Source organism: Camelina sativa, chromosome 2 (assembly GCF_030686135.1).
Source record: "Camelina sativa cultivar CO46 ecotype springtype chromosome 2, ASM3068613v1".
NCBI classification, from domain to species: domain Eukaryota; kingdom Viridiplantae; phylum Streptophyta; class Magnoliopsida; order Brassicales; family Brassicaceae; genus Camelina; species Camelina sativa.
The window spans coordinates 30876183-30901392 of record NC_141881.1 but is presented as its reverse complement, the minus strand read 5'-3'; the positions used below and the strand labels follow the sequence as shown (position 1 = coordinate 30901392).

The 25210-nt window shown below is 34.5% G+C and overlaps 4 protein-coding genes, 1 non-coding gene and 1 pseudogene across 7 annotated transcripts; 5 read left to right on the top strand and 1 right to left on the bottom strand.

Moving 5' to 3' along the window:
- The first annotated feature begins 10128 nt into the window (after positions 1 to 10128).
- LOC104744105 (kinesin-like protein KIN-14O) lies at positions 10129 to 11639 on the top strand. The gene is made up of 3 exons (XM_010465126.3): positions 10129 to 10374; positions 10958 to 10987; positions 11076 to 11639. Exons 1-3 carry the CDS (start codon positions 10327 to 10329, stop codon positions 11415 to 11417), a joined length of 420 nt encoding a protein of 139 aa, XP_010463428.1. The 5' UTR covers positions 10129 to 10326; the 3' UTR covers positions 11418 to 11639.
- Positions 11640 to 12158: 519 nt separating this feature from the next.
- On the top strand, positions 12159 to 15910 carry LOC104744088 (transcription factor GTE7). Its single transcript, XM_010465114.3, has 3 exons — positions 12159 to 14927; positions 15022 to 15229; positions 15334 to 15910. Exons 1-3 carry the CDS (start codon positions 13467 to 13469, stop codon positions 15417 to 15419), a joined length of 1755 nt encoding a protein of 584 aa, XP_010463416.1. The 5' UTR covers positions 12159 to 13466; the 3' UTR covers positions 15420 to 15910.
- On the bottom strand, positions 15755 to 20020 carry LOC104744080 (organellar oligopeptidase A, chloroplastic/mitochondrial). The gene is made up of 17 exons (XM_010465107.3): positions 19459 to 20020; positions 19201 to 19368; positions 19002 to 19125; positions 18842 to 18918; positions 18567 to 18710; positions 18244 to 18474; positions 18077 to 18167; positions 17809 to 17930; positions 17618 to 17725; positions 17282 to 17527; positions 17033 to 17178; positions 16810 to 16927; positions 16562 to 16721; positions 16433 to 16464; positions 16290 to 16355; positions 16132 to 16203; positions 15755 to 16041 (listed from the first exon to the last, which is right to left on the bottom strand). Exons 1-17 carry the CDS (start codon positions 19906 to 19908, stop codon positions 15961 to 15963), a joined length of 2436 nt encoding a protein of 811 aa, XP_010463409.1. The 5' UTR covers positions 19909 to 20020; the 3' UTR covers positions 15755 to 15960.
- An 88-nt stretch (positions 20021 to 20108) lies between these two features.
- TRNAN-GUU (transfer RNA asparagine (anticodon GUU)) lies at positions 20109 to 20182 on the top strand. Its single transcript has one exon. It is a non-coding gene; the product is annotated as a tRNA-Asn (tRNA).
- A 657-nt stretch (positions 20183 to 20839) lies between these two features.
- LOC109129847 (uncharacterized) lies at positions 20840 to 21445 on the top strand. The gene has a single exon (XM_019238805.2). The coding sequence runs from the start codon at positions 20937 to 20939 to the stop codon at positions 21264 to 21266; it is 330 nt and encodes a 109-aa protein (XP_019094350.2). The 5' UTR covers positions 20840 to 20936; the 3' UTR covers positions 21267 to 21445.
- On the top strand, positions 21409 to 25003 carry LOC104744071 (L-type lectin-domain containing receptor kinase IX.2 pseudogene; annotated as a pseudogene). 2 transcript variants are annotated; one of them, XR_015572439.1, is made up of 2 exons: positions 22992 to 23118; positions 23207 to 25003. The product of XR_015572439.1 is annotated as an L-type lectin-domain containing receptor kinase IX.2 pseudogene, transcript variant X2 (transcript). The 2 variants fall into 2 exon arrangements; XR_015572438.1 differs by having other exon boundaries at positions 21409 to 25003.
- Positions 25004 to 25210: the final 207 nt, after the last annotated feature.

Genomic DNA, 25210 nt, shown 5'->3' with positions numbered 1-25210 from the left:
ATTTTTTTTTCCCATCAGATGATGAGCTATTATATATTACAAGACATGACATGGATCGATTTAGTTTTTATTTTGGTAAGTTTAGCCTATGAAAAAAAAAAAAAAGGTACTGCTAACCGAGTTTCACTCAAAATCATAGTAGTATAATAAAAAAACAAAGGTTTTTTTTTTTTACTTTCGGAAACCATAATTGAATTATTCTATAGGAAACTTTTTGGTTTAATGATTGGTATTACTGCAGTAAAACTTTTAGAAAATTCTGCAATTCGTGTGTCATAGTTTCAAGTTAGTTGGATTCTAATATCTCTCTATACGTGCATTGTATACAGACAGATTCGTCGTCCACTGAAATAAATACCATGATTTAGATATTAGTCTAAATGACGATCTATGTGTTTTACTCTAATCATTTTTAAATAAAAGTTGCAATTTCTGGCTGTTACAATTTATTATTATTTTATATGGTACATGGTTATATGGTTTAAAGTGTGATTAATATACTCCAAACCATTTGGTCATTAGCATATACTATGTGTTTGATTAGCGTAATGTAATCTCTTTGCAATATAAAGGCCGACTCGAATTGTTGGAAATAGGCCTGGGCAAAATACCCGGATCCGAATATCCGATCCGAACCCGATCTAAAAAACCTGATCCGAATCCGTATCCGAAATTGTAAAATATCCGAATGGGTTCTAAATCTCTAAATCCAAAAACCCGAATCCGAACCCGATCCGAACCGAAATCCGAACGGGTATCTGAATATACCAACATTATTAATATATAGTAGTAATATATTATTAATATTTATAATTTAAATAATATAAGTGTTCAAAATATTCAGATATTTAGATATCTTTGACAATTTGAAGTATTTAAACTGTTTATTAGTAAACTTGGATAAAAAATACTCTAAATTTTTAGATATATTGCGTATTATTGAATAATTTACATTAAATTAGATACTAAAATTTTGAGTTTTGTGAACTTCGAATAATCCGAATCCGAACCCGAAATACCCGAACCAAACCCGATCCGAACCCGAAGTCTAGAAATACCCGAACGGGTCCTATACCTCTAATCCGAAAACCCGAAAACCCGAAATAGCCGAACCGAACCCGAACGGGTACCCAAATACCCAGGCCTAGTTGGAAAAGAAAAATGAAAACTTGACTCAAGATTTCAAGGTCTTTATTATTTCAATGAAAAAAATGTAAATTATAGTATCAAATTGTTTGAGTTATGTAATTGACAAAGAAACAAAAAGAGAGCAAGTAATATACGTTGATTAATTCCCTTTCCTTACAGGTAAACTTTGATCCCACAAATTTCATGTCTCGACGAAAACGGATGAACATTTGTCTACCCCTCTTGTTTTTTTTTTGGTCTGCCATATTTTTTTTTATAATTATAATATATATTTATATACTATAATTGTTGAGAGGGAATTACTCGTATAGTCGTATTACGTAATTGTCTGTTGTGTATACGCATACACTAAATTGCGTTAAGATCTTGATTTAATTTGTTAATCAGCATCACTTGTTTTTTTTTTTTAATTGCAATTTGACCCTTAAATCAAGGTAATGTTTGTGAATAGTAATCTGAAAATTTTCCAAACGTAGGCCTTAGAAATAATTGCCCTTCGTGTTCACCATTTGTCTTACGTTTGATATGACGTTTATTCTTTTGATTAACGCTTTAGCATAGTCAAATTTTTAATAATTGAATGGCTATTCGCGGTAATTATTAAGAATATGAACTAATGACCGAAAAAATGGGAGCTTTTAGAATTTCTAATGATATGTTCTCATCGTACGTACTGTATAATTTGTTTGCTATCAAGGGACCATTAAGGGTGTGTTTTAACAAATCCGAAAGTAAAGGGGTGAAATTTGATAGTACTACATTTATATATATAGAAGCAAATCTAGCTACTTGACTGCTAATATATATATATATATATACTATGAAATTTATATACGAAACAAATCCGTGTGGAATAATATCATGCATATGCCTAGAATGTAGCTTTTTTCATTTTTTTATAGATGAGTAATATTTTTATGTTTGCATGTGAACTTCTTCTTGCCCCATCTTCAGTGCCATTCTCATATATAAAACCGTAAAAAAAAAAAACAAGAAAGTAAATAAAAATAGGAATAATAAGAAGAAAGAGGGCACATGGTAAAGAGAAGCTCCATGTTCACGAAAACAAACAAACTGTCTTAGGCCTCTCTCGTCCTTTCAGTTCACTCACTTTCAATCTATAATACATTCAACGTTTCATATATTATTATATAACATGTGTGAGTGTATAAAAATACATATATGGATTGTAAATGATTTTGAAAATACGAAAAGATACGTTCAATGACTTAATGATGAACAAGAAACAAAAGCAGAGAAATAACATTGATGAAAATTCTTTTACAAATATATACTTTGATTTATGTATTATTGAAATATCGTATGCTTGTCCACAAATTACTGTCTATATTAAAATAGCAAAAGACACAGTATAAAGGCCCCACAATTTGTGGCATAGATAACATAAAACACTATTAAACCAAGTTATATATGGTGGACTTAAGTTATTCTTATAATGTTAATCAACTATTGTAGAAACATATCTTGTAATTGTAGAAACATACTAAAAGTAAGTTTACGGCATACATGTTACGATTACAATTTACAAATAACTATTTTTGTAGGTAAACAAACAACTATAGGGACACATCCTGAAAAATACATATATATACGGTATCGTACACACAAAAAAAACGTAGATAAACCCACCACGTGTCGCTATAGGCACACATCCACAAATGTGTGTGTGTGTGTGTGAATGAATTTACAAAGATGACGAGTGTGAAGAAGAAGAAGGAAGGAAGGAAGGAAGGAAGAAGAGACGGACAAGTCTGTGGTTAATGGATCGAGGCTTTGTTGTTTGTATTCAGAAGAAGCTATGATATGCGTGAGAGTTTGTGGGGTTACATAGAGTGATTCAGTGGACTGTCTCGTATGTATTGTGAGACCCTCTCCTAATTAATGATCTCCATTATCTCTTCCTCTTCTTCTGCTTCTTCATCATCTTCTTCGTCTTCACATGACGACGTGACTAACCAAAAAAGCTGCTCGTCAATTTTAATTATAACTTCGTCTTCTTCTGTATTAACTTCTCTTTGGATTCTAATCATAAGTCAAAGCCCTCACTAGACGTACGTAAGAAAATTCGATAGACGATTTTTTTTTTTTGTTTTTATTTTATTTTAGTTGATCTCATATAAATATTTAAACGAAAGATTTTAACTTTTATATGTTCAAACTAATTAAAGAGGATAAAGTAAATGGTGTTGTGCCAGCTAATAACAAGTGCTGATGATCTGTTTAAACTTTTTGTACAGCTAAAAATCTAAATTATGGATTTCATTTTTCTTAATATTTTGATGGCATCTAAGAAGATTTTCTTTATTTTTTTTGCTAAATAATGTCATCTAAGAAGTTGGTTTAATATTTCCTTCTACCAAATTGAATCTATCGTTGTGTTTGTCTACTTGCACACTCTATTATCAGTATTGGTTATTAGTAATTGATTGAAAAATTCACCTTAATTAAAACTTAGGATACTAATTAAAATTTATAATTGTTACTGCACTACGACTTTATTATATAGTTTACAAATGTACATACATTATACATACCCTACATCAGTATGTCATAAAAACTGCACTCCATCGTAAAATAATGAAATTAGTCTAAATTTTAATCCGAAAGCCTAGATAATGAAAAAAATAACCAATCATTTGTATTTCTTTCTTCTAGTGTATATAGCTTTGCATGTGTCATATACGTATCTAAAATACATTAAGATATCTAATGTGTTTAATTATACTACTAACTTTAAGTAATTTTGTATTTGATACATAAGATTAATACATTAGTTAAGCATAAAAGAGAAGGAAAAAAAGAATGTGATTATGTATACTAAATTTAAGTAATTTTGTATATATGACACTGTAAGATGATGTTTGACTAGTATAATCAATTAAGCATTAAGGAGAAGAGAGAAAAAAAAGAATGTTAAAAATTAAAAGAAGCAAAGATTATTGACCTGATTCGGTTCTCAAGAAGGTGAATGTGTGACAAAGAGAAGGGGCCAAGACCACGTGAACAAACACAAAACCTACGTGGCCTTTCTTCAAACGTCCACGTGTCCATGTTACCAATGCCAGACGACCACGCATCTTTTCCGTATGCGCCAAACCTCAAAATGTGTTTTTTTTTATAAAATTTTGCGTAAAAGAAAATTTAGATTTTGCAACAAACCACCTTTCTCCTCTCATAGCTTATTATAAAATTTATCAAGGACATAAAAAAAAAACAAAACTTTGTTACTGACAAATTTTGTATGAACTACAGTTTTGTACAAAAATAAATAATAATATGTGGGTGTGTCATTTAGGGGAATGCATGAGAGAATAAGCTTAAATCGGGGGATGCGATGTAGATGCGGAAAATTATGCAAGATGCAGACTATGTTTTTTTTTTTTTTTTTTCTTTCTTTGTTGGGTTCTTGAAAAAATAGATTATTTTAAATATGGGGAACAGTTATTTTGACTTCCACAAGAAAGCATATTAGTATTATTTTCTGATTAAAGACAATTCTTCGAATCATTTTTTAAAGAACCCTACTATGTCTATTTAATATACTAGTGTACCATTTTAGGTTTGAAGAAGAATTATGTCTTTTTCTTAAGATTTTTAATTTAAATATACTTCGAAAGAATCTCGAAACGATTTTAGGAATTTTCCTTGATTAATTATTCTTTAAATTAATTTGCTTAAGTAAGAGTTTGCGAGCACTTTAGCAGCGCGCTATTTTAAGTAATGTCTTCTAGCTACGAAAATGTGTAATTATTTGTCCTAATTGAGAGAACCTGCAGCTAGATTACATTTATATAAGTATAGATTAGTTTGATTGAGTCTCCAATTTATTCGTTCAAAGACTAAATATTTTTAATTTTTCGTACGTAACGAGATTTTGTTTGCATTGCATGAAATCGGTGGACAGCCCATAGTTTATGCATATTCTCTCATCTAAAACCGCTTTACACTTTTCCCTTTGTCCACTCTTTTTTTCTTACTATTATTATAACATATGATTGACACATATTTCTTCGTTTTGGGCCCGTTTTGTAGACGCCTTAAGTTAAAGTTTTATTTTAAAAATCATTCAATGGAACTACTTGTGAGATTTAGCCGTTTAGGTTAAACGCTAACTTAATATAAAAGGATTTAGGTTAAACGGAATGAGTAATATCATACCATCGAGGACAACCAAATGATGAATGTTAAAAATATTGAGATTATGTACAAATTCCATGTGAATCATAATATTTAATGCTGTACAAAAATGTTTGAAAAGTTTAAATTAATATACCTTTAAATGGTAATTATGTCAAGTCATCTTCTAATGCATGTTATTGAGTTAGTAGTTCATGCACCCCAATACTTACAGAGCACAGAAAAAGTGTCATCACAAGAATCTTTAACTAGGATGTTACATTGTACAAGAATGCTTATCCTAAAAGATAACTCTAACTGAAATATATATATCATTCACCATTTTTGCATCTACGTATATATAAATGAGCTGGGAATTTTTAACTTACTTCCGTAGAGATCTAGAGTATATAAAAAAAAATTCAATTTGAGGTCTAGATGCTGATAAAATTACTAGCTAACATTGACTATATATCAGCTAGTTTATATTATAGTTACGACTATTGTAAGCATGGCGTCCGTAAAAGATAATAATACGATCATACTAAAACTTAATATATTCTTTAAGCATTGTGAGGCTACGGATACAATATCTCATCTTAGTGACACAAATTGAAGACTAATGATCATGTCACAATGGAGAATCAAGTTTCATCCATCGCGTTTCCATGTTAGCTATATATATCAAACGTTATAAATAAAACCGGGCAATTGGTATTGGCCTATTGGGACTAAGATTATCCGGTTATCATAAATTATAGCAATAAAACTGATTTTCATATAGATTTCACTTAAGGTTTAACATTTTTAAAAAGAACAGTGCGAAAGAAAGAAGAAATATATGTTGTCATGTTAGATTGTTTCATTCTTATAGTTTTGATATTCGAAGTCGAAGCTATGATATTTTTTGCTAGTTTTATAAACAGGGTGTGATCTCAAAGAGAGAGAGACAGAGAGATATCGCATTGTCGTATAGGATGGGTTTTACAAACATGATTGAGAGGAGATGGAGCGGGAGTGTACAGGAGCATCATTGTAATTTTGTCCACCCATACCAAAACCTGGAGTTTTATATATACAATCATTAATATAACCGTTTATACAACAAAAAAAAAAGAATAAGAAACAAAAAAAACTAAAACCAATAATATTCAGTATAGTTATAGTAACGAGAATGCGTATGAATAAGAAGTTAAATGGCAACGTCATATTCTCCCATCCATATATAAGTGTACGTTAAAGTAAGAGCTCACGTATCGTCGGCATGTCACACTCATTACATTTTTTATTCATCCAACATACTTTTCCAATCATGCTAGTTGGTGTTATGGCATTTTTATTCGCGAATTTTAATTGGTCCATCCGATCCATACATAACAAATTGAAATTATTTATATAAAACATTGTGTACAAAAAAACATAGTGTTGCATCATAACTTTAGATTTTAGCATAGACTCTCACACACATACAACACGATCTCGGGTCCCCCGGTTTTATCTCGTGTCCTCTCTACTGATGTCATGATATTATTTGTGCGAACTAAATTATATTTCGGGAGTTTTATACAGTTATAAATTTTGCACTTTGCGTGAAACGAAGGGCAAAAGATCATTCCCGTATATTCTGAATTTAGGAGGCATATATATCTTTGTTTTTTAAAAATACATCACATATATAGTGGAATCAAATTGCGGATATATATGTCATTTTAGTTATCGTTATATATGGATAGAGAAATCTTAGCATATGATTTTTGGATGACTTAGATGCATGCTGGATCAAACTCCAAATTAAAAATGTACAAAGGTTTGAGATACAGTAAAACGGTTTTTGGTTTTGATCAAGTGACAGAATTGTTGCTTTTAATCTATCAAAGGCTGTTGCTTTCATTTACAACATTAGGTAATTACATATAAAGACCACCAAGCCATACACGCCGTACGTCTAGACCATCTAAACCATGTAGTAGTTCGGACTGCCAAATCTTTATCAAAACCTGTTAGCTAAGTATAATCCGGTGTGAGTTTGTGTAGCGTCTAAGTATCTCCTCGATGGCTGTATATCTTACTTTGTTGAGCGTTATTCAAAATCCAACGTGGTTAAATTATTGTAGTAGTTATAAATACATGTAAAGCAAAAACTTTTGTAAATCCGTGGTTAAAACAAAAACAACGCTATCTACTGCTTATACAGTTTCATGTTAGTCTAATAAATCTAGTCCCTATAAATGCTTTATCATAGAGTAAAATCGCATACTAGACAAATCAAAATACATTTGTTATATAAGACTAGACTTCAACTTTCACTAATACATCACCGGCTGATAATTAAGCCTCTACGTACAAACAATTTTAACGAGTTTTGCACTAGTGAATATATAGGTTAGGTTAAAAAAACAAATCAATAAAATAAAGAGATATTTTAACTATTCAGCCACTAGATAACGATAGAAAACATCATTTGAAACTTTTCAAATTGATCGAAGAACGCCTTGATATATCGGGGGTGGAGCACAGGGCCATGCCTAAGGTCCATTCGATCCACTAATCCACTATTGGAACGATCAAATTAGTCAAAAGTTGCGATTTTTTTTCTGTTATTTAATGAGACATCAAAATATCAAATTCGACACGATTCATATTTTTCATATTATACATTTCCTTGGAAACAAATGGAACGACTTTTTGAAATAAAAACAAATGAAACGAATAGAAAAAAAATTGAAATAAAAAAGGTAGGGACATTCAATTATTACAACATAAGAAGAGAGCTTTATGAGAACACGAGCCAGATTCAGTTAATTATGTCTACTTCTGGTATATATATATATATATATATATATATATATATATATATATATATATATATATATATATTTACTTATTATAATTTTTTGTTTTGTTTTTACACCAAAGATTTGTACGAATCATAATCAAAGTCACATCTCATCTCACATTCACATGTTCAAGACTATTCATTTTACCCTGGAAATCAAAGTTACATTTAATTCGTGTCATCCGATTTGTTTTATGCCAGCTTGCAAAATTATGTATTTTTTTTAATGATCGCCTAAGTCAAAATTTTAGATAGCATCCTATATAATGATTAGTGTTATCATTTTGCTCGTGTAGGGGGCTAATTATCATAATTCTATTTTTTTTCAAAAGTCATACTTGAGTGAGAGAGTCGAGAGAGGAGCTATCTGTTTCCGTACTCGCGGGCCTGTGAGAGTTTCGAAGATATATCTATTGGGCTAAAATAAAGCCCATTTTCTTGTCAGCCGTTTATAAATTCATAGGTCCAGTCCAGCTATTATGTAATGGGTTTAGTTGACAAGACCAGCAGGGGACCAACCGGTCCATGATTCAAAATTTTGTAAAAAAGTATCGTATCGAAATAATGGTTTCATTTTGTAAAAGAAATTCATTTTCTAAATTAAAAAAAATCAGAATTTACATTTTATTTTTTCTTCTTCTCTTGTAGTTTTTACTAGATTAGGACCCGCGGTACACCGTGGAACAAATGATTTATAATTAAAACATTTATTAGTTAAATAATTATATATAATTGTTAATTTTATAGTTTAAACTATATAATACCGTAATATAATTTATTTTTTACATAATATTTATTTAATCAATTTAATTAGATATGTATATTTTCTGATATCAATAGTATTAACAAAATAATGAAATAATGTTTTACCCGTGTAACACTGAATTAATGAAACCTGTCCCGCTATATACCGTCCTGAAATATTTAAACTCGCACTATATCATCTTAATTTTTAATATTTATTATTTTGTATTATAAATATTAGATTGAGTTGATATGTTATTTATTAAGATTGTAACCATTTACATTTTATAAGATTGACGCTTCTTATAAAGTTTAAATATTTATAATATTTAGAATTCTTAAAACAGTTGAGTATTTCTCATATTTGAAGTTTCCTAAAAGTTTAAATATATTATTAATATTTTAAAAGTCTTCTAATTTTTTTAAAATTTGAAATATTTATAATATTTAAACTTTATATTTGAAACTTCATAAACTTTTAAATATTATTAATATTTAATAAAGTTTAACTTTTTAAAAATATAAATATTTATAATATTTAATATAAATATTTCTAATATTTAACTTTTTAAAAGTTTTAAATATTTATAATATTTAACTTTTTAAAAATCTTTAAAATAAAGAACCGGAATAAACCAAATTAAAGTTTTTTAAGTTTGAATATCTGATAAATTAATCTTTCTACTAATTTGTATTCTGAATTATTTTGGTCTTTTTTATAATATGACTCTAAACTATTGCCCAATTTTTTAGGCGATATGGGATATTGTACCGGTATTTTTTTTTATTCATCTATTGAGTAATATGTCTGTTTTAAAATTTTTTTTATTACATCATATTCAAGAAAAAATCACAATTTTTATTAACTAAATGTATTAAAGAATAGTTCAAGATAATTTAAATATAAATTCAAATAAAAATGAAAGAGAATCATATATTTATGTTTAAATGAGGTAGACAGATTTTCTTATTTTTTAAAATCTTACCTATAATTAATTTTAAAATTTTTGGTAACTAATATTAAAGGCAATGTATTAAATGTAAAAACTTTCCAAAAAATATTTTTGAGCAAAAACTGCTGTAAAAATAATAATATAGATTTGTATCTTTTCTATATTGTAAGAAAAAAATCGTTGTAATGAAGTGTCAAAGTGAAAGACTTTTGGTTTTGCGACGACTTGTTGTTTGGTAACGTTTGAAGTGCGCGTGGGGGTTAGCAAAAATACACTTTATATCAGAAGAGACCTTAGACCAAGTGCATTAGCGTCCCTTGGTCTCGTCCCACATAATAAAAATGCGAAATTTAAATCGAAATCAGATTATTAACGAAGAAACGTCTCTAGTTATGGGACGTAAATTCGTCCGTCCTCCATTACACGTGGCGCCGTCTCTCCTTCTTCTTCTTCTCCGTCTCTGTGTTTTCTCGCAGGTTTGGACTTAATTAAAAAAGGATATCCAAAATGCTATCTTCTCTTGTTGCAAAAAGGCAATCTTCTGTTCCTCTCCAGGTAGGTTCGTCTCTACTGCTATTTTCTTTCTTCATCCGTCGCATTGTTCTTACCAACTTGGGGAATGTTACTTTCTTTTGCATTTCGATCGATCATCCTTCTGATTTTCGGTTCTACTATAAGTAATCGAAAGAGACCTCTCTTCCAATTTCGAGATTGAGTAAGATTGAAAAATGAATTAAGAATAATAATCTCTAAAATTAAGACCTAGTCTCTGATTTTTTTAGATATTTTCTAATTACGAATTCTCTCAGCTGCATTAGCATGATGAATCCATAGATCCTTCTGATTAGTTAGTTAGTTACACTCTACAGATGGTGTTGTTGATCCAGCGTTTATGTTTTGTTGCTTCTTTGTTTGTATATAAATGGGATTTTTGGTATAATCCATAGAGAACGAATGGTACACAAGTGTTTTCCATAACTTTGCTCTCCCATTGCCTCTTTTTTTTTTTGGGGGTGATTGATTGATTCATGAACTAGTGAAGAAAATGAGGTATCATAAAAAAAGAATTTAGGCCCTGAGATTTTTGTTTCATGACATTCACTAATGTGCTACCTTGCCGATCAAACTTATTCACCAGATTGCTACGAGACAACTTCGAAAGATTAAGGTGATGAGTTTTGTATATGTCCTTTTCAATCATGTAAAAGTGCTTACTGCAAGTTTGCGGTCATAAACTTGAGATGACACTATGATAGACAGAAAAGTCCAAGCTGGAAGAAAAGAAGAAAGACAAAGAAGAAGATATGGTTAAGCTAGAGAAAGAAAATGGTCAATCTAATCTTGAAATTTCTACTTTAAGGAGAGAACTGGAGGCAACCAAGAAAGCATATCAACAACAATGCTTGCAAATGGAAAGCCAGACAAACGTCGCTACTGCAGGTATCGAGGACAGGGTGAAAGAGCTTGAACAAATGAGAAAGGATGCAAGCATTGCAAAAATTGCCCTTGAGGAAAGGGTTAAGGAGCTTGAAGAGCTGGGGAAAAAGGCAAATGCTGCTAAAACGACCCTTGAGGAAAAACTTACACAATGGTACTGATTCACTATTATTTTCCAATAAATGTGAATGTTTGTTCTATATAACGAAGATTAATTACAAAAATTCTATGTTGAGAATAAAATGTTTGTTCTTACTTTTGATGTTTTTCCGGTTTATGTTTTTATTTTTCATGTTTTAATTGTATGTTTTGTTTTTTTCCCAAGTTTTTGTAACTTTGTAATTTTCTTACATTATTAATGTTAATGTTATGTTTTATTTGAATTTAAACTTTAATATGATTTTACTTATTAATTTAAATATTTAATTTTAAATATTAAAAATAATATTATTTTTTTACAGGGGACCAATTGTGAGGGACCAATGCTCATCCCAAAATTAAGAAACTCTGAAAATAACATTAATTTATTCAAGGGACCAAATATTTGTCCCAACCAATGCACTTGGTCTTAGCTGTCTGGTCCCTACTTTGGTTGTTGTTGGGCTTGGACGCTACTCTTTAACATTCTCTCAGTTCCCATTTATTTATTACGGATATGCCCTTTTCCCTCCTCAAGTCTTTTTACGTAAAAATTATATGCTCCATATTTTAATCAATGCGTTGGTTAGAAGAATTAGGCCCACGACCACGAATAAATAATCGTATGGGCTTCGAGAAAAAATCCAACGGTCCAGATTTGACCCAATTCGATTTGAAGATAATATATATATGTAACGAATAATTGCACTCATTGATTCAATGATTGTGTTTTATTACTCTCTTTTTTCTTGCTTTGAGTTGTCGCTCTATCTATCTATCTATCTATCTATCTATCTCTCTTTCCCTCTCCTCACTATCTTCTCTTTTGCTATCTTTCGTTATTATAGTGTTCTTCTTTGTTTCTGAGAAAACATGTCTTATTAGTAGTATTTTTTGTTCCTTGAGGGAAAAAATTAGCTAGTGCGCGTGTGTGTGTGTTGGATTGTGATATCAAAAGAGTTTTCAAACTTAAAAAGTGTTGTGATGAGGTCATCATCAACAGTCAATATTCTGGGTAACTTAGTTCTGCTCCACACAATCTTTTCCTAGTAATAATATATCCTCTTTTTTTTTTTTTTTTGATTTTTCTAGATATTAGCAGTTCCTCTAGCCCAGAGAGATCTGAGAGGAAAAATGCCCATTTGGTGATCTGGTTCATCATAAACAAAGGAGGATACGTTCGTCATTTCAACAGTGTCATTGCCCTAGGCTCGTTTGCCGTCTAGTCCGGTAACACACCACCGATTTAAATCGGAATATTAATCTTCATTTTAGAATATATCGGAATTTCTATACTATGCAAAAAAAAATCAGTGAATTTGTACATTTTTGGAATATATACAGTATATATTTTTTTTACTAATGAATTTGGACTAAATTCCAGTTTTAAGGGTTAAATAAAAGAAAAAGAAAAAAGTTGAAAAGTTACGAGATCCTAGCTGTTTCCACGTGGCAACCGCTGACCTGGCAAAAGAAAAAGCGACCAATCACAGAGCAGTGTCTGTAATTTAAACAAAAAACAATTATGGTATAAAATAATAAAAAAGTCAGTGTGGAACCCATTTGGAAAATCATTTTTTATTTTTTAAAAAAGAACCCATCAATTTTTCGTAAAGTTCAAAAAATTAAAAACCAAAAAAAAAACAAAAAAACACACACACACGACGCCTCACGAACAAACGGCTAACATAACGCCACGTGACTAATTACAACGATCTGAGCCATCCGTGGCAGTTTTCTCGGGTAGCTAGATCGGTCAGCTTCACCGAACAGATCTGAACCGTAAGATCTAAATTCAACGGTTCGATTTAAACTAAGCGTTATATCGGTCAGATTCCAATGGCCTTTAAGTAGAGATGATGCCTCTCATCTTCTTCCTCATCGGCCTATCTCCCCAAAAACCCCTCTTTTCTTTTTAACCTTCCAAAGCTCTGAAATTATTTATTTATTTATTTTTCCCGACCGCCGGGAATTCTCGCCGGTGATGTAATTTTCCCGCCCTTTTTTATTTTAGAGGTTAAAGTTTTTTTTTTTTTTTTTTGGGAAAAACACGACATGACCTTGCGATTCGTATGGCACCGGCTGTTTTGGCTACCTTAAACGAACCGTCGTACCAGGAACAATGCGGCGCCGTTTTTATGAGGAAATCTACGAACCAATCCCTCCCCGAAAACACCAATAGCCTTCATCCTCTCTTCAACCCTAACCCTAACCCTAATTTCGACGGGAGCAATTCGGGCAAGCAGTTCGATGATTCGTCTTGTTTCGGAAGCTACGTTACTTTTAATGTCGCTGGGTACTCCTCGAATCAGCTCAGGGAGTTGAAGAAGCGTTTCACCTCTGAGCTCGAGCAGGTTCGGATCTTGAGAGAACGGATCGAGTCAGGCACGTTCGAGACTCAGCAAGGTTATACTTTACCGGAGGTACCCGCCGTTCGTTCAGCTCCGTTGAACAGTTTCGCCGGTGAAAGGAATGAACTTGGACCGAAGAAGAAGAAACAGAAGAAGAATATGAAGAAGGCTGCTTTGGATCCGGAGTCGGAGAAAGTGTTGGCTGGTATGTTGAATACTTGTGGTCAGATCTTGGTTAAGCTGATGAAGCATAAATGGGCTTGGGTGTTTAATACACCTGTTGATGTGGTTGGTTTAGGGCTTCATGATTATCATGTGATCGTGAAGAAACCTATGGATCTTGGTACGGTTAAGTTGAATCTTGATAAGGGGCTTTACGTTTCGCCGATTGATTTCGCTGCCGATGTGAGATTGACGTTCAACAATGCAATGTCGTATAATCCAAAGGGTCAAGATGCTTACATTATGGCTGAGAAGCTTCTGGATCATTTTGATGGAATGTTCAACCCTGCATTCAAGAAGTTCGAGGCTCAGCAGCTTAAGCTCACTGGTTCATCATCTCGTCCTGAACCTGAGTTCAAACCTGAGTTTAGACCTGAGTTTAAACCTGAGTCTAAGCAAAGACAGTGGAATCAGAACGCTATGGTGGCGAATCCTAGGAAAGGAACAGAGCAAATATCTATAGCTAAGAAGCTTGATTCAGTGAAGCCGCCACAACCTACATTGCCTCCTCAATTAGTCGAGCCTACACGTGTGCAATCTCCTTCTCCTCCGCCTCCTCCGGTGGTTCAGCCTCAACCACCACTTCCGCAGCCGGTTACAGAAGAAGTTGAGGCACCTCCTCCTGATGTGAGTGAAGTTACAAAAGGGAGGAAAGGGAAGTTGCCGAAGCCTAAGGCAAAGGATCCAAACAAAAGGTTGATGACTATGGAGGAGAAGTCAAAGCTTGGTATGAACCTACAAGACTTGCCTGTTGAGAAGCTTGGACAGTTGGTTCAGATTCTCAAGAAGAGAAATGGACATTTGGCTCAAGATGGAGACGAAATTGAGCTAGATATTGAAGCTGTTGATAATGAGACTCTATGGGAGCTTGATCGGTTTGTGACAAATTACAAGAAGATGGCTAGCAAAATCAAGCGCCAAGGGTTTATCAGGAATGTGACAACTCCACCTAGAAACATGGTAAGCGAATCAACCCTGCCTCCCTCTCGAAACAACCGTTTGATTTTTGTGCTGTCAATACTTAAATTGCTGTCTCGTTCTCTGTGTCTGTTAGACTTCGATGGCAGAAATGGGTAGTGCGGAGAAAAGAACAAGGAAAGGAGATGCAGGGGAAGAGGATGTTGACATTGGAGAAGACATACCAATAGAAGATTACCCATCAGTAGAGATTGAAAGAGATGGTACTGCTGTTGCAGCAGCTGCTAGTAGTGGCTCTAGTTCTTCAGGCAGTTCCAGTTCTAGTAGTGGTTCATCGTCTAGTGGTATATATATCTCTTTTAACCTTTTTCCTAAAACCCTCTTTGCTAAAAGTTTCTCCTTTTAGTTGTGTATTACTAATATTTTTCCGTTTGACGCTTATTTGCAGAATCAGGGTCAGGAGGGAGTTCATCAGGTAGTGATTCTGATGCAGATAGTGTCCAATCGCCATTCGTGGAAGCAAAAGAAGCTTAATGATAGAATCATTTGGGGATTTTAGCCATTGATTCTGTCCTGAAGTACTAGGAACGTTTAGCTGTGGGTGTAAAGGGAGGAAAGAAGGAAGGGAGAGAAACTGAAAGGAATGGATTTGTTTTTTCTTTGGATGAAAACCTTAGGAAGCAGTTGTAGGTAGAGAGAAAATGGAATGGGTAGATAGAGAGAACGCTAGGTTAAGCAAGAAGAAGAGTTTGTTATTTAATTACCTGTTTGATTTAGGAGTTGTTTAGTGTAATGTGAGAGAGTGAATGGGCAATGTAGGAGGAGAAGAAAAAGAAGATGAAGGAGAGTGTCTTTGTAGGTTCAATGACCTTATTTTTTTTCTTGCTGTTGTTAGTGTTCAAGAGTTTGGTTGTGGTAGGAAAAAAGGTAATCGAAGAGAAGAAAGTAATCCATGCAATGTAGTAGTTGAGTGATGTAAATGGTTGATATATCAAAAAAGAAAAGATGTTTTTTTGTTGAGAAAAGTTGATTTTTCATTATCTTGAGAGTACTAAATATTGTTAAAATACAAGATTCAAGCAGTAGCAGCTAAGAGTCCATTGTGTCTGAGAAGAGGCTCTGGTGAAGGCTCGCGTCCTCTAAACTCAACAAACACCTGATGATCGTAATATTGAATCATTTAAAGACTGAAATGCCATAGATATTGAAACTATTATTATATGAAACAACTAAATAATCAAAATACCTTGAGAGGCGCTTTTCCTCCTCCAAGTGCAAGTATGGTGTTTCTGAATCTCTGTCCTGTTTCTTTAACAGCCTGTTGCATATTATAACTTCATAATCTCGTGTCTGAACTTGTCGTTACTAAAAATGTATTAAAGGGTTATAGCATATATGGGTTACCTTAATGTCATCCAGTCCAGCGTCTTCAAAAGCTGAAAACGCATCTGCAGACAAAACTTCTGCCCACTGCAAGTTTTCCGAGAAATTTGGGTGAGAATTATGAAATCCAGTTAGAGTTTTGCTATGTATAGATTCAAATATACCTTGTAACTGTAATATCCAGCTGCATATCCCCCTGAAAATTCATGAACAAGTGAATGGTTAATCAGAAAACCACCAAGCACCAAGTATATATATGTATATATATCTCAGGGTTTTAAAGGATTGCTAACCTGCAAAAATGTGACTGAAGCTACAGAGGAATCTATCCTCATGAAGTGGAGGGATGACTTGGGTTTTAACTGATACCCTTTGATCTACGTCATAGATGGACTCGGGTCCACCTGGTACGTATTTTGTGTGCAGCTCAAGATCAACAGTGGCAAATTTCAGCTGAAATTCAAACATGGAACCATCATTACTTTGTACCACTGAATATGATAAAACCTTAGCAGTTTCTTGTGTGGTACTTTGTACTCACCTGACGAAGACTAAAGGACCCTGCACGGAATGTTCTTGCAGCTAGGAGTTTCTTGTATACTTCCTCTGGGAGTGTTTCTCCTGTTTGATAATGCTTGGCTATACTCATTAAAGTGTCCCTGAAACCAGCAATCCAGAATCATAGCGCTCATTTAACATAACTTTCACTTGAAAATTACAAGCGGGTAAAATTTCTCTCTGTTAATGAACGAACTCCTTAGTACCTGTGGTAGCACCAATTCTCCATAAACTGTGATGGTAATTCAACTGCATCCCACTCGATATTCCGGATACCAGCCACTAGCCCCTCATCTTCCTTGGTAAGCATATGCTGGAGAGCATGTCCAAATTCATGAAATACTGTCTCTACCTGTAAATCAGAGTGACGTTATAGTCAGCAAGTGAAAAAAATTCGAGATTTCATGTCAAGCTAAGATATAAGCATGTGTAGAAGATAATTGTTTTTCATTTACCTCGCGGAATGTCATAAGGCTTGGCTTGTCACCTACTGGTGGAGTTTGGTTGCAGACCATGTGCGCAACAGGCAGCCTAACCGAAGAGCCTTTCTGAGCCATGACTCGGCTACGGGAAACAACCTCATCCATCCAAGCACCGCCTCTTTTCTCTGAAGGGCGAGAGTATGGATCAAAGTAAAAGTAAGCAATTGGGTTCCCAGAAGAATCTTTAACGCGGTAGAACCGAACATCACTGTTCCAGACCTTCAAATCAATAATACGTTTCAATTAACAGACTTTAGTAATTATATGTTAGATGTATACTAAGGCAATAGATAAGATTCCAGATTTTACCGGAGCTACACCATCTGCTGGTTCAATATCGATTCCAAATAGTGTATTAGCTAGACTGAAAAGTCCATCCATAACTTTTGGCAGTGAGAAGTATGGACGTAGTTCTTCCTAAACAGACCAAAATGGGAGATATAGATCAAGACTTTCAAAATAATTTATTTGAATCACAAGCTAAAGAAGGACTAAAAAACCTCATTAATATCGTATTTGGATTCACGAAGCCTCTCACTCCAGAAAGTGGTGTCCCAGTGAGTCAAACTGTCAGATTCTGCAGCACTTTGGTTCTTTGCAAAACTCTTGAGGTCTTCCATGTCTAATTTATACAAGGAATAACAAAAGTCAAAATTATGTATTGGAGATGTCAATTCCAAAGCTACGGCTTCAAACTGTTTACAAGTTGCAATAGTAGCCAACTTGTTTAACAAATAACACGTGATTCGAATATATCATGTATGTTACCTTGAACAGCCGCATCCCAGGAAGCGCTACGAAGCTTCTCTAAAAGCTCTGCTGCTTTGTCAACAGTAGCCATTTTCATAGCCATGCTTACCTGGAACAACAGAGAACCTCATTAAGCCAATTAGAAAGAGAAAAAGAACACGCTTATACTTAGGTTGATGACTCACCTCAGCGTAATTGTTGTAACCAAGAAGCTTAGCTTTTTCCAAGCGAAGCTTCAAAATCTGGTCAATAATTGCTGTATTATCCAAATCACCAGAAGAGGCACGAGTTAGGTAAGCTCGGTACAGCTCCTCACGCAGAGCTCGGTTTTTGGCATGTTGCATAACAGGAAGATAACTAGGGCCATCCAGTGTAATGATCCAAGGTCCATTCTCAGCAGTTGCATTTTCATGGCCCTTATGTCACGAATCAAAGAATCAAAAACTGACAAACCCCCAAAGAAAAAAAAAACATGGAACGTTGCATATCTTTCAGTTAGTATTAATACCTTGGACACAGCAGCCTGTGCGAATAGCCCAAGAGCGGATGGAGGCAATCCCTCGATCTCTTTCTTGTCTGTTATCAACTTTTCAAACTTCTTTGTAGCATCCAAAACATTTTCAGAAAACTTATGAGAAAGCTTTTCGAGTTCCTACAATCAAGAACAGAAATGAAGTAAGCATATTATAGCACTAAATAATAGGTATTGAGAAATGACAGTTCTTATGATCAAAGCAAATACCAAACAAACTGAAATCAATTTGTGAAAAGCTTAAAAGAAACCTGTTCAATCTTGTTAAACTCTTCTCTCTTGCCATCATCAAGAGCAATACCTATGAGAACCGCCTCCTTAATTTGTGCTGAAATCAAGTTAAAACAACAACAGTTAGCACATCTATTACTTGCAAAAGAGACATATATGTTCATCAATGCTACTACTTGCCTTCAACTAAACGTTGACGAGCTTCACTGAGTGAAGACCAATCAGGAGAATCACGAATAGCTTTAAAAGCATTGTAAATAGGCTTGCTTTGCCCCAACCTGAGCTGGAACTTCACCTTCTCTGGCTGCAGAAGAAGATTCAATCACGGCACAAACACACTAAAGCAAGAATGAGAACACATTCTTATAAATTAAAAGACCTGAACGTCTTCAATAGCAGCACGAAGCTCAGGTGTATCCTTGACAGCTTTAAGGTGATTCACCATTCCCCAAACAACAGTTAACCGATCAACAATTTTCTCCAATGGTTCAACCAGTTTTGGCCATGATGGCTCCACAGATTTCTCTAGCTCCTCCAATTCAACTTCCTAAATATTCAAAAAAAAAAAAAATCCATAAAAAGAAAAAATCGAATAAGAGATACATAAATCGGAAACGGAGAACGGGAGAGAACATACGAGGTGTTGCAATAGAGCACGAATCCCAGGACGGACGTGACTGGCATCAACGGAATCAAACGGAGGGAAATCGAAATCCTGCAAGAGAGGATTAGAGGAGAGAGTCTCGGCGGAGTCTACGGCGGCGGCGGCGGCGGAAGACATGGACGGAGGAAAGGAAGAGAAGGGACGGAAGGCGGAGGAGGAGGAGAGAGAGGTGGAAGTGGTGGATCTAGGAGGAGGGAGACAGAAAGAGAAAGAAGAAGACCAGATGGGGCAAGAGTATGATTTACGAAAAGTCGAGGGACGAAAATGTGAAGAAGAAGAAGACGATGAGAAAAAGTATTTGTGAGCGTTGTTTGGTTTAGGATGAGGTGAACGACGAAGAAGATTGAGAGAGGCTCGAGACGTTGGAGTCGCCATTAACATGTTTGCTATTACTAGCGTTGCTATTATTCTTATTCTCTTCATTTTTTTTTTCTTTCTTTATTTTTATTTTTTTTTCTCCACCCCCTTTTTCTTAGGGTATGATATTTTCTGAGTGTGACACAATCGTTTTATTTATGTGTGGTTCCAAAAGGGTAGTGTTGTCTAGTCAAATTGAAATTTTAAATCAATTATATAATTTTATATTGTATATAATGTATGTTTGAAATCTGTATAACAAAAAAGCTGGAATAGCTCAGTTGGTTAGAGCGTGTGGCTGTTAACCACAAGGTCGGAGGTTCGACCCCTCCTTCTAGCGTTTTTCGTCCCTTTTTATTTTTTTTTGTCTTCTTTATTTGAAAGTGTTGTTGTTATAATATATACAGTCAGTAATGGCCTCACAAGTTAACGACTCACGGGGGATACGTAAATGAAATAAGTTGTTCGACTAGAGAGGCCCAAAAACAAACACGACACGTTCAAGAGATAGCGTTTGATATTATAACAGATAGCGTTTGATATTATAACAGATAGCGATAGTGATGTAGCTTTATGAGAGTAGAGTCTTGTTCCCCCCAAGACCAAGGCTCTCTGGCAAAACGACTACCCTTATCATTAAAAATCATGATTTACTTATGGTGATTACAAAACTAAATATTCAAAAAAACCCTTGGCGTGATAAAAACCTTACCATAAATCTATAACCACGTTTAGGTCAATGAAATTTAAGAAACGGAGTTTTAGTTGATAGTTACTTAACATTGTACAGTATGACCATTTTATTATTACCAAACGAAGTATGTAGGTGTAACAATAACAAAACATGTTGACTAAAAAAAAAAAAAACTTCCAAGTTTCACATAAACCAAGAAATTGTGAGTTGCCAAAAAACAAGAAATTATGATTGGACCGCCAAAACATAAGCATCCAAAAATGTAATACATTATATTCAACCTTTTTTTTTTTTTTTGGTAAATCCATTTATTGTTACCTCTTCTTCCGTTGATTACAAACCCCAAATTTTCATTCAATCAAAATAAACACTTTCTTTTTTCTTTTTCTTTTCCCAGTAAATGGATAGAGATCTAGCCGACAACCGTAAACCATCGTACGTCAACAGTCGATGCTTGAGTTCGCCGTTATCTTGTCTCATCCACACAGAGACAGAGTACGTTCGTATCAGTAACCACGACAAGAAGAAGACAAGATCAACTCCGATGTTAAGGGATTTGATGAGAAGATTGTTATTGGTCAGAAGCTGCCGATTCGAGAAGAACAACAAATCGAAAACGTTAGTGACGTTTCACTACGATGCTGTGAGTTATTCTCAGAACTTCGACGATGGTTTTAATTTCCGCGATGATGATCGTAGAGATCTTCGAAAACAGAGTCCGGATCACTAATATCATATATGCTCTGTTTTTTTTTTCTCTCTTTCAGTTTTTACCATCGAACATAAGATCCAATGCATCCGCGAGTTCTATTTTTATTAGATATATGTAACTAATGGTTTTGTTTATTACATTTGTAACATGAACTTTTGTTTATCAAGTATATATATATCCAATAGTTTTGTTTATTACATGTGAAGTTTCGTTAACTTGTTTGAGATACCATTGGATATATTCTTCAGCAGATTGGCTGGAGTAATTCTGTCAAAGCATGATAAGGCTAAGGTAACCCACTGAGGTTGATTCTGGTTCTCTAGTAATGAACTTGTTTGTTTTTATGATATCAGTTTTGTTGTTGACTTGATTGATGGTCCCAATCTTCAAAAATAACACTTTGTAACATGATAATACATAATGAGTTTAGACTTAAATCTTATTCTTGGTTATACACCTTCTAGATCGATACGCGTAATGTTTCAGATTATGGCCATTGGTTCGTATATTCTTTCTTGCCCCTGCAGGTATCGTTGTCCCTCCCAACTCAGCTGGTGGTTTCTTAGGTCTTTTCAATGAAACCAACGGTTGCTCCTCTCTGTTCCAACTTGTGCACATCGAATTTGATACCTATTACAATTATGGAATGGGATCCTGTTGATATTAAGTTTCTTGTTGGGATCAACAATAACTCGTTGCTTCCTCCGGTTTGCTTTAATGCATTATTCACAGGAACATCAAGACGAGTAATATAATGTTAAGACTCCAGTTTTAATGCCAAGCTAGGTGACTTTGGGTTTGCTCGGTTGATGAACCACGAGCTAGGTCCCCAGACTACAGGATTGGCTGGAACTTTTGGTAACATGTTGGCTCATATATGTTTCATATTTTGTCTTATCCATGTGTTACTGTTTATTCAACTGTAGCGTACTTATGTTTTTTTGTGGGATTACCTTTAATGTCTTCGCTTCGTTGTAGTTCTTTGTCTATACTGTCATAATAAAAGTTTGTATGTGTTCTTGTCTAAATTATAGCATTTTCTTCTTTCTTTACATATTTTATTTACAGTCAAACTTTTGTTTCTCCTACTTTAACTGTTGTTAATTTACTCTGTATTATACTCTGCTTTATACTCTGTTTCTTTGCTGTATAATTTTCAAACCTTCTTAGCTTAAGAAAAACTTGATTTTGTGTTCCCTTTTGGTGGCTCACTTCTATTTAACACCTTTTAATTACTTAACATTGAATTAAACAGTGCTGGTTATATACTTGTCGTGTTGGTTTGGTTAGGCTGCTCTGTGCTCTCATAAGGTTGCTAAAAGGCTCCAGGGAGGTCCACTTTACGACCAGTTACATTTTCAAGATTGATACGTTTAACGACACAACTCACAACTAAGTTTAAGATTGCAAAGTATTTAGGAGCATTCAAGAGTCTTTAAAAGGTTTTTTTTATAGCAACTGATTTGACTTTTTTGATTATTAAAAGAAGGTTCAAAAGAAATTTAGTGATAGTCATCTTCTAGAATAGACCCTTAGATTAAGCTTCTTTCCTTGACCACTCTCTACTTTTTGAATTGTGTTATATGTTCTGTAACTTGATTATCTAAAGATCATCACTAACCAAATCTTTGCTGTATTTTACTTCTGTAAAATCTTTTACTCCATGTTCAATTCATTCTTCTTCCTTTCCTATGTCCTCTTCCTTCCTTTTGTTGTTGATTCACTTTACTTTAATTTTACTAGTTTCCGGCCAGGTGATCCGGAGAACATAGTTTACAACGGGGATGCAACTCCCGATGAAGATGGAACGGTGAACTTCAACAACGCTGAACAAACATCTCAGGTTGGTTGGATCACCTATTCCAAGAAGGTACCTATATGGAGTCATAGAACTGGCCAGTCTTCAAATTTTAGCACCAGTTTCTCCTTCAAAATCGATGCTCGTAACCTTTCAGCAGATGGTCATGGGATCTGTTTCTTTTTCGCTCCTATGGGAGCTCAGCTACCTGCATACTCAGTTGGTGGTTTCTTGAATTTGTTCACTCGAAAGAATAATTACTCGTCTTGGTTTCCACTCGTTCATGTCGAGTTTGACACATTCAACAATCGAGGATGGGATCCTACGGACGTTGGTTCTCATGTGGGAATCAATATTAACTCGCTTGTTTCTTCCAACTACACATCTTGGAATGCAAGCTCACACAGCCAAGATATTGCTCATGCGAAGATCTCTTACGATTCCGTGACTAAGAATCTAAGTGTGGCTTGGGCTTATGAGCATCCTAAGGAGAGTTCAAGCCTTTCGTACATCATTGATCTCGCAAAGGTTCTGCCATCAGAAGTTATGCTAGGGTTTATAGCTGCTGCTGGGTCAAACACAGAGGAACATAGACTTTTATCATGGGAGCTCAGTTCAAGTTTAGATAGCGAGCAAGCTGATAGCAAGATAGGAATGATAGTTGGGGTTTCGGTTTCCGGGTTCGTTCTCCTGACCTTTATGGTCATCACAACCGCGGTGGTTTGGTCACGGAAGGAAAGAAAGAAGAAGAAAGAAAGAGATATAGCAAACATGATATCAATAAATGAAGACCTCGAAAGGGAAGCAGGACCAAGAAAGATATCTTATAAGGATCTTGTCTCGGCAACCAACGGATTCTCAAGCCAGAGAAAGCTGGGTGAAGGAGGATTTGGAGCGGTTTATGAAGGAAACTTGAGAAAGATCAATACAATGGTTGCGGTGAAGAAACTATCCAGTGGTTCAAGGCAGGGAATGAAAGAGTTTTTAAACGAAGTTAAGGTCATCAGCAAACTAAGACATCGAAACCTAGTGCAACTCATCGGCTGGTGTAATGAAAAAAACGAGTTTTTGCTCATCTATGAGTTAGTGCCAAATGGTAGCTTGAACTCTCATCTCTTTGGTAAAGGACGAGCTCATATACTCTCTTGGGACACAAGGTACAACAAGATAGCTCTTGGTTTAGCCTCTGCTCTGCTTTATCTTCATGAAGAATGGGATCAATGTGTACTGCACAGAGACATCAAGGCAAGCAATATAATGCTGGATAGTGATTTCAATGTAAAGTTAGGTGATTTCGGGTTGGCTAGGCTTGTGAACCATGATTCTGGTTCCCATAAAACAGGATTGGCTGGAACTTTTGGATACATGGCACCTGAATATGTGATGAAAGGAAGTGCGAGTAAAGAGTCAGATATATATAGCTTTGGAATCGTTTTACTAGAGATTGTCACAGGGAGAAAAGCGCTGGAACGGAAACAAGAAGATGAATATAGTACTGATGGAGAGAGTGATGACATCAGTCTTGTGGAGAGAGTTTGGGAACTTTATGGGAAACAAGAAGTGATGACTTCGTGTGTTGATGAGAAATTGGGTAAGGATTTTGATAAGAAAGAAGCTGAATGTCTTGTGGTATTAGGGTTATGGTGTGCTCATCCTCATAAAAACTCGAGACCTTCGATAAAACAAGCGATCCAAGTCTTGAAATTTGAGTCACCGGTCCCTGATCTTCCACTGAAGAGGCCTGTTGCTATGTATCACATCTCGGCTTCTTCTTCTTCTCCCTCTGTTAGCTCAAGTGGAGTTTCGTTAACGTTCTCAAGCATTGGGTATGGTCGTTAGTCATCATAGCTAAAGATTAAAGATTCCCTATTTTTTGTTTTGCTCTGTTTTTGTCATCTCTACGTATTATATTTGTTGACGCACTTGAATTGAAGCATGGTTATTCTTTGTGTTATCATCCTTAATCTTATTTGTATGCTGTTATTGTGTTATCATCCTTTGTGTAATACAAGGCAATATAAAAAATCACAAAAAAAAAAGATTAATTGGAAAAAGGCAATAGCAAATAATCTAAAAGATTAGTAGGAAAAAGGAAAAAATAAAGATAGAAATATATGAATTTAACGATTCAAATAGAGAGAAAAAAAAAAAAAGAAATAGTAGC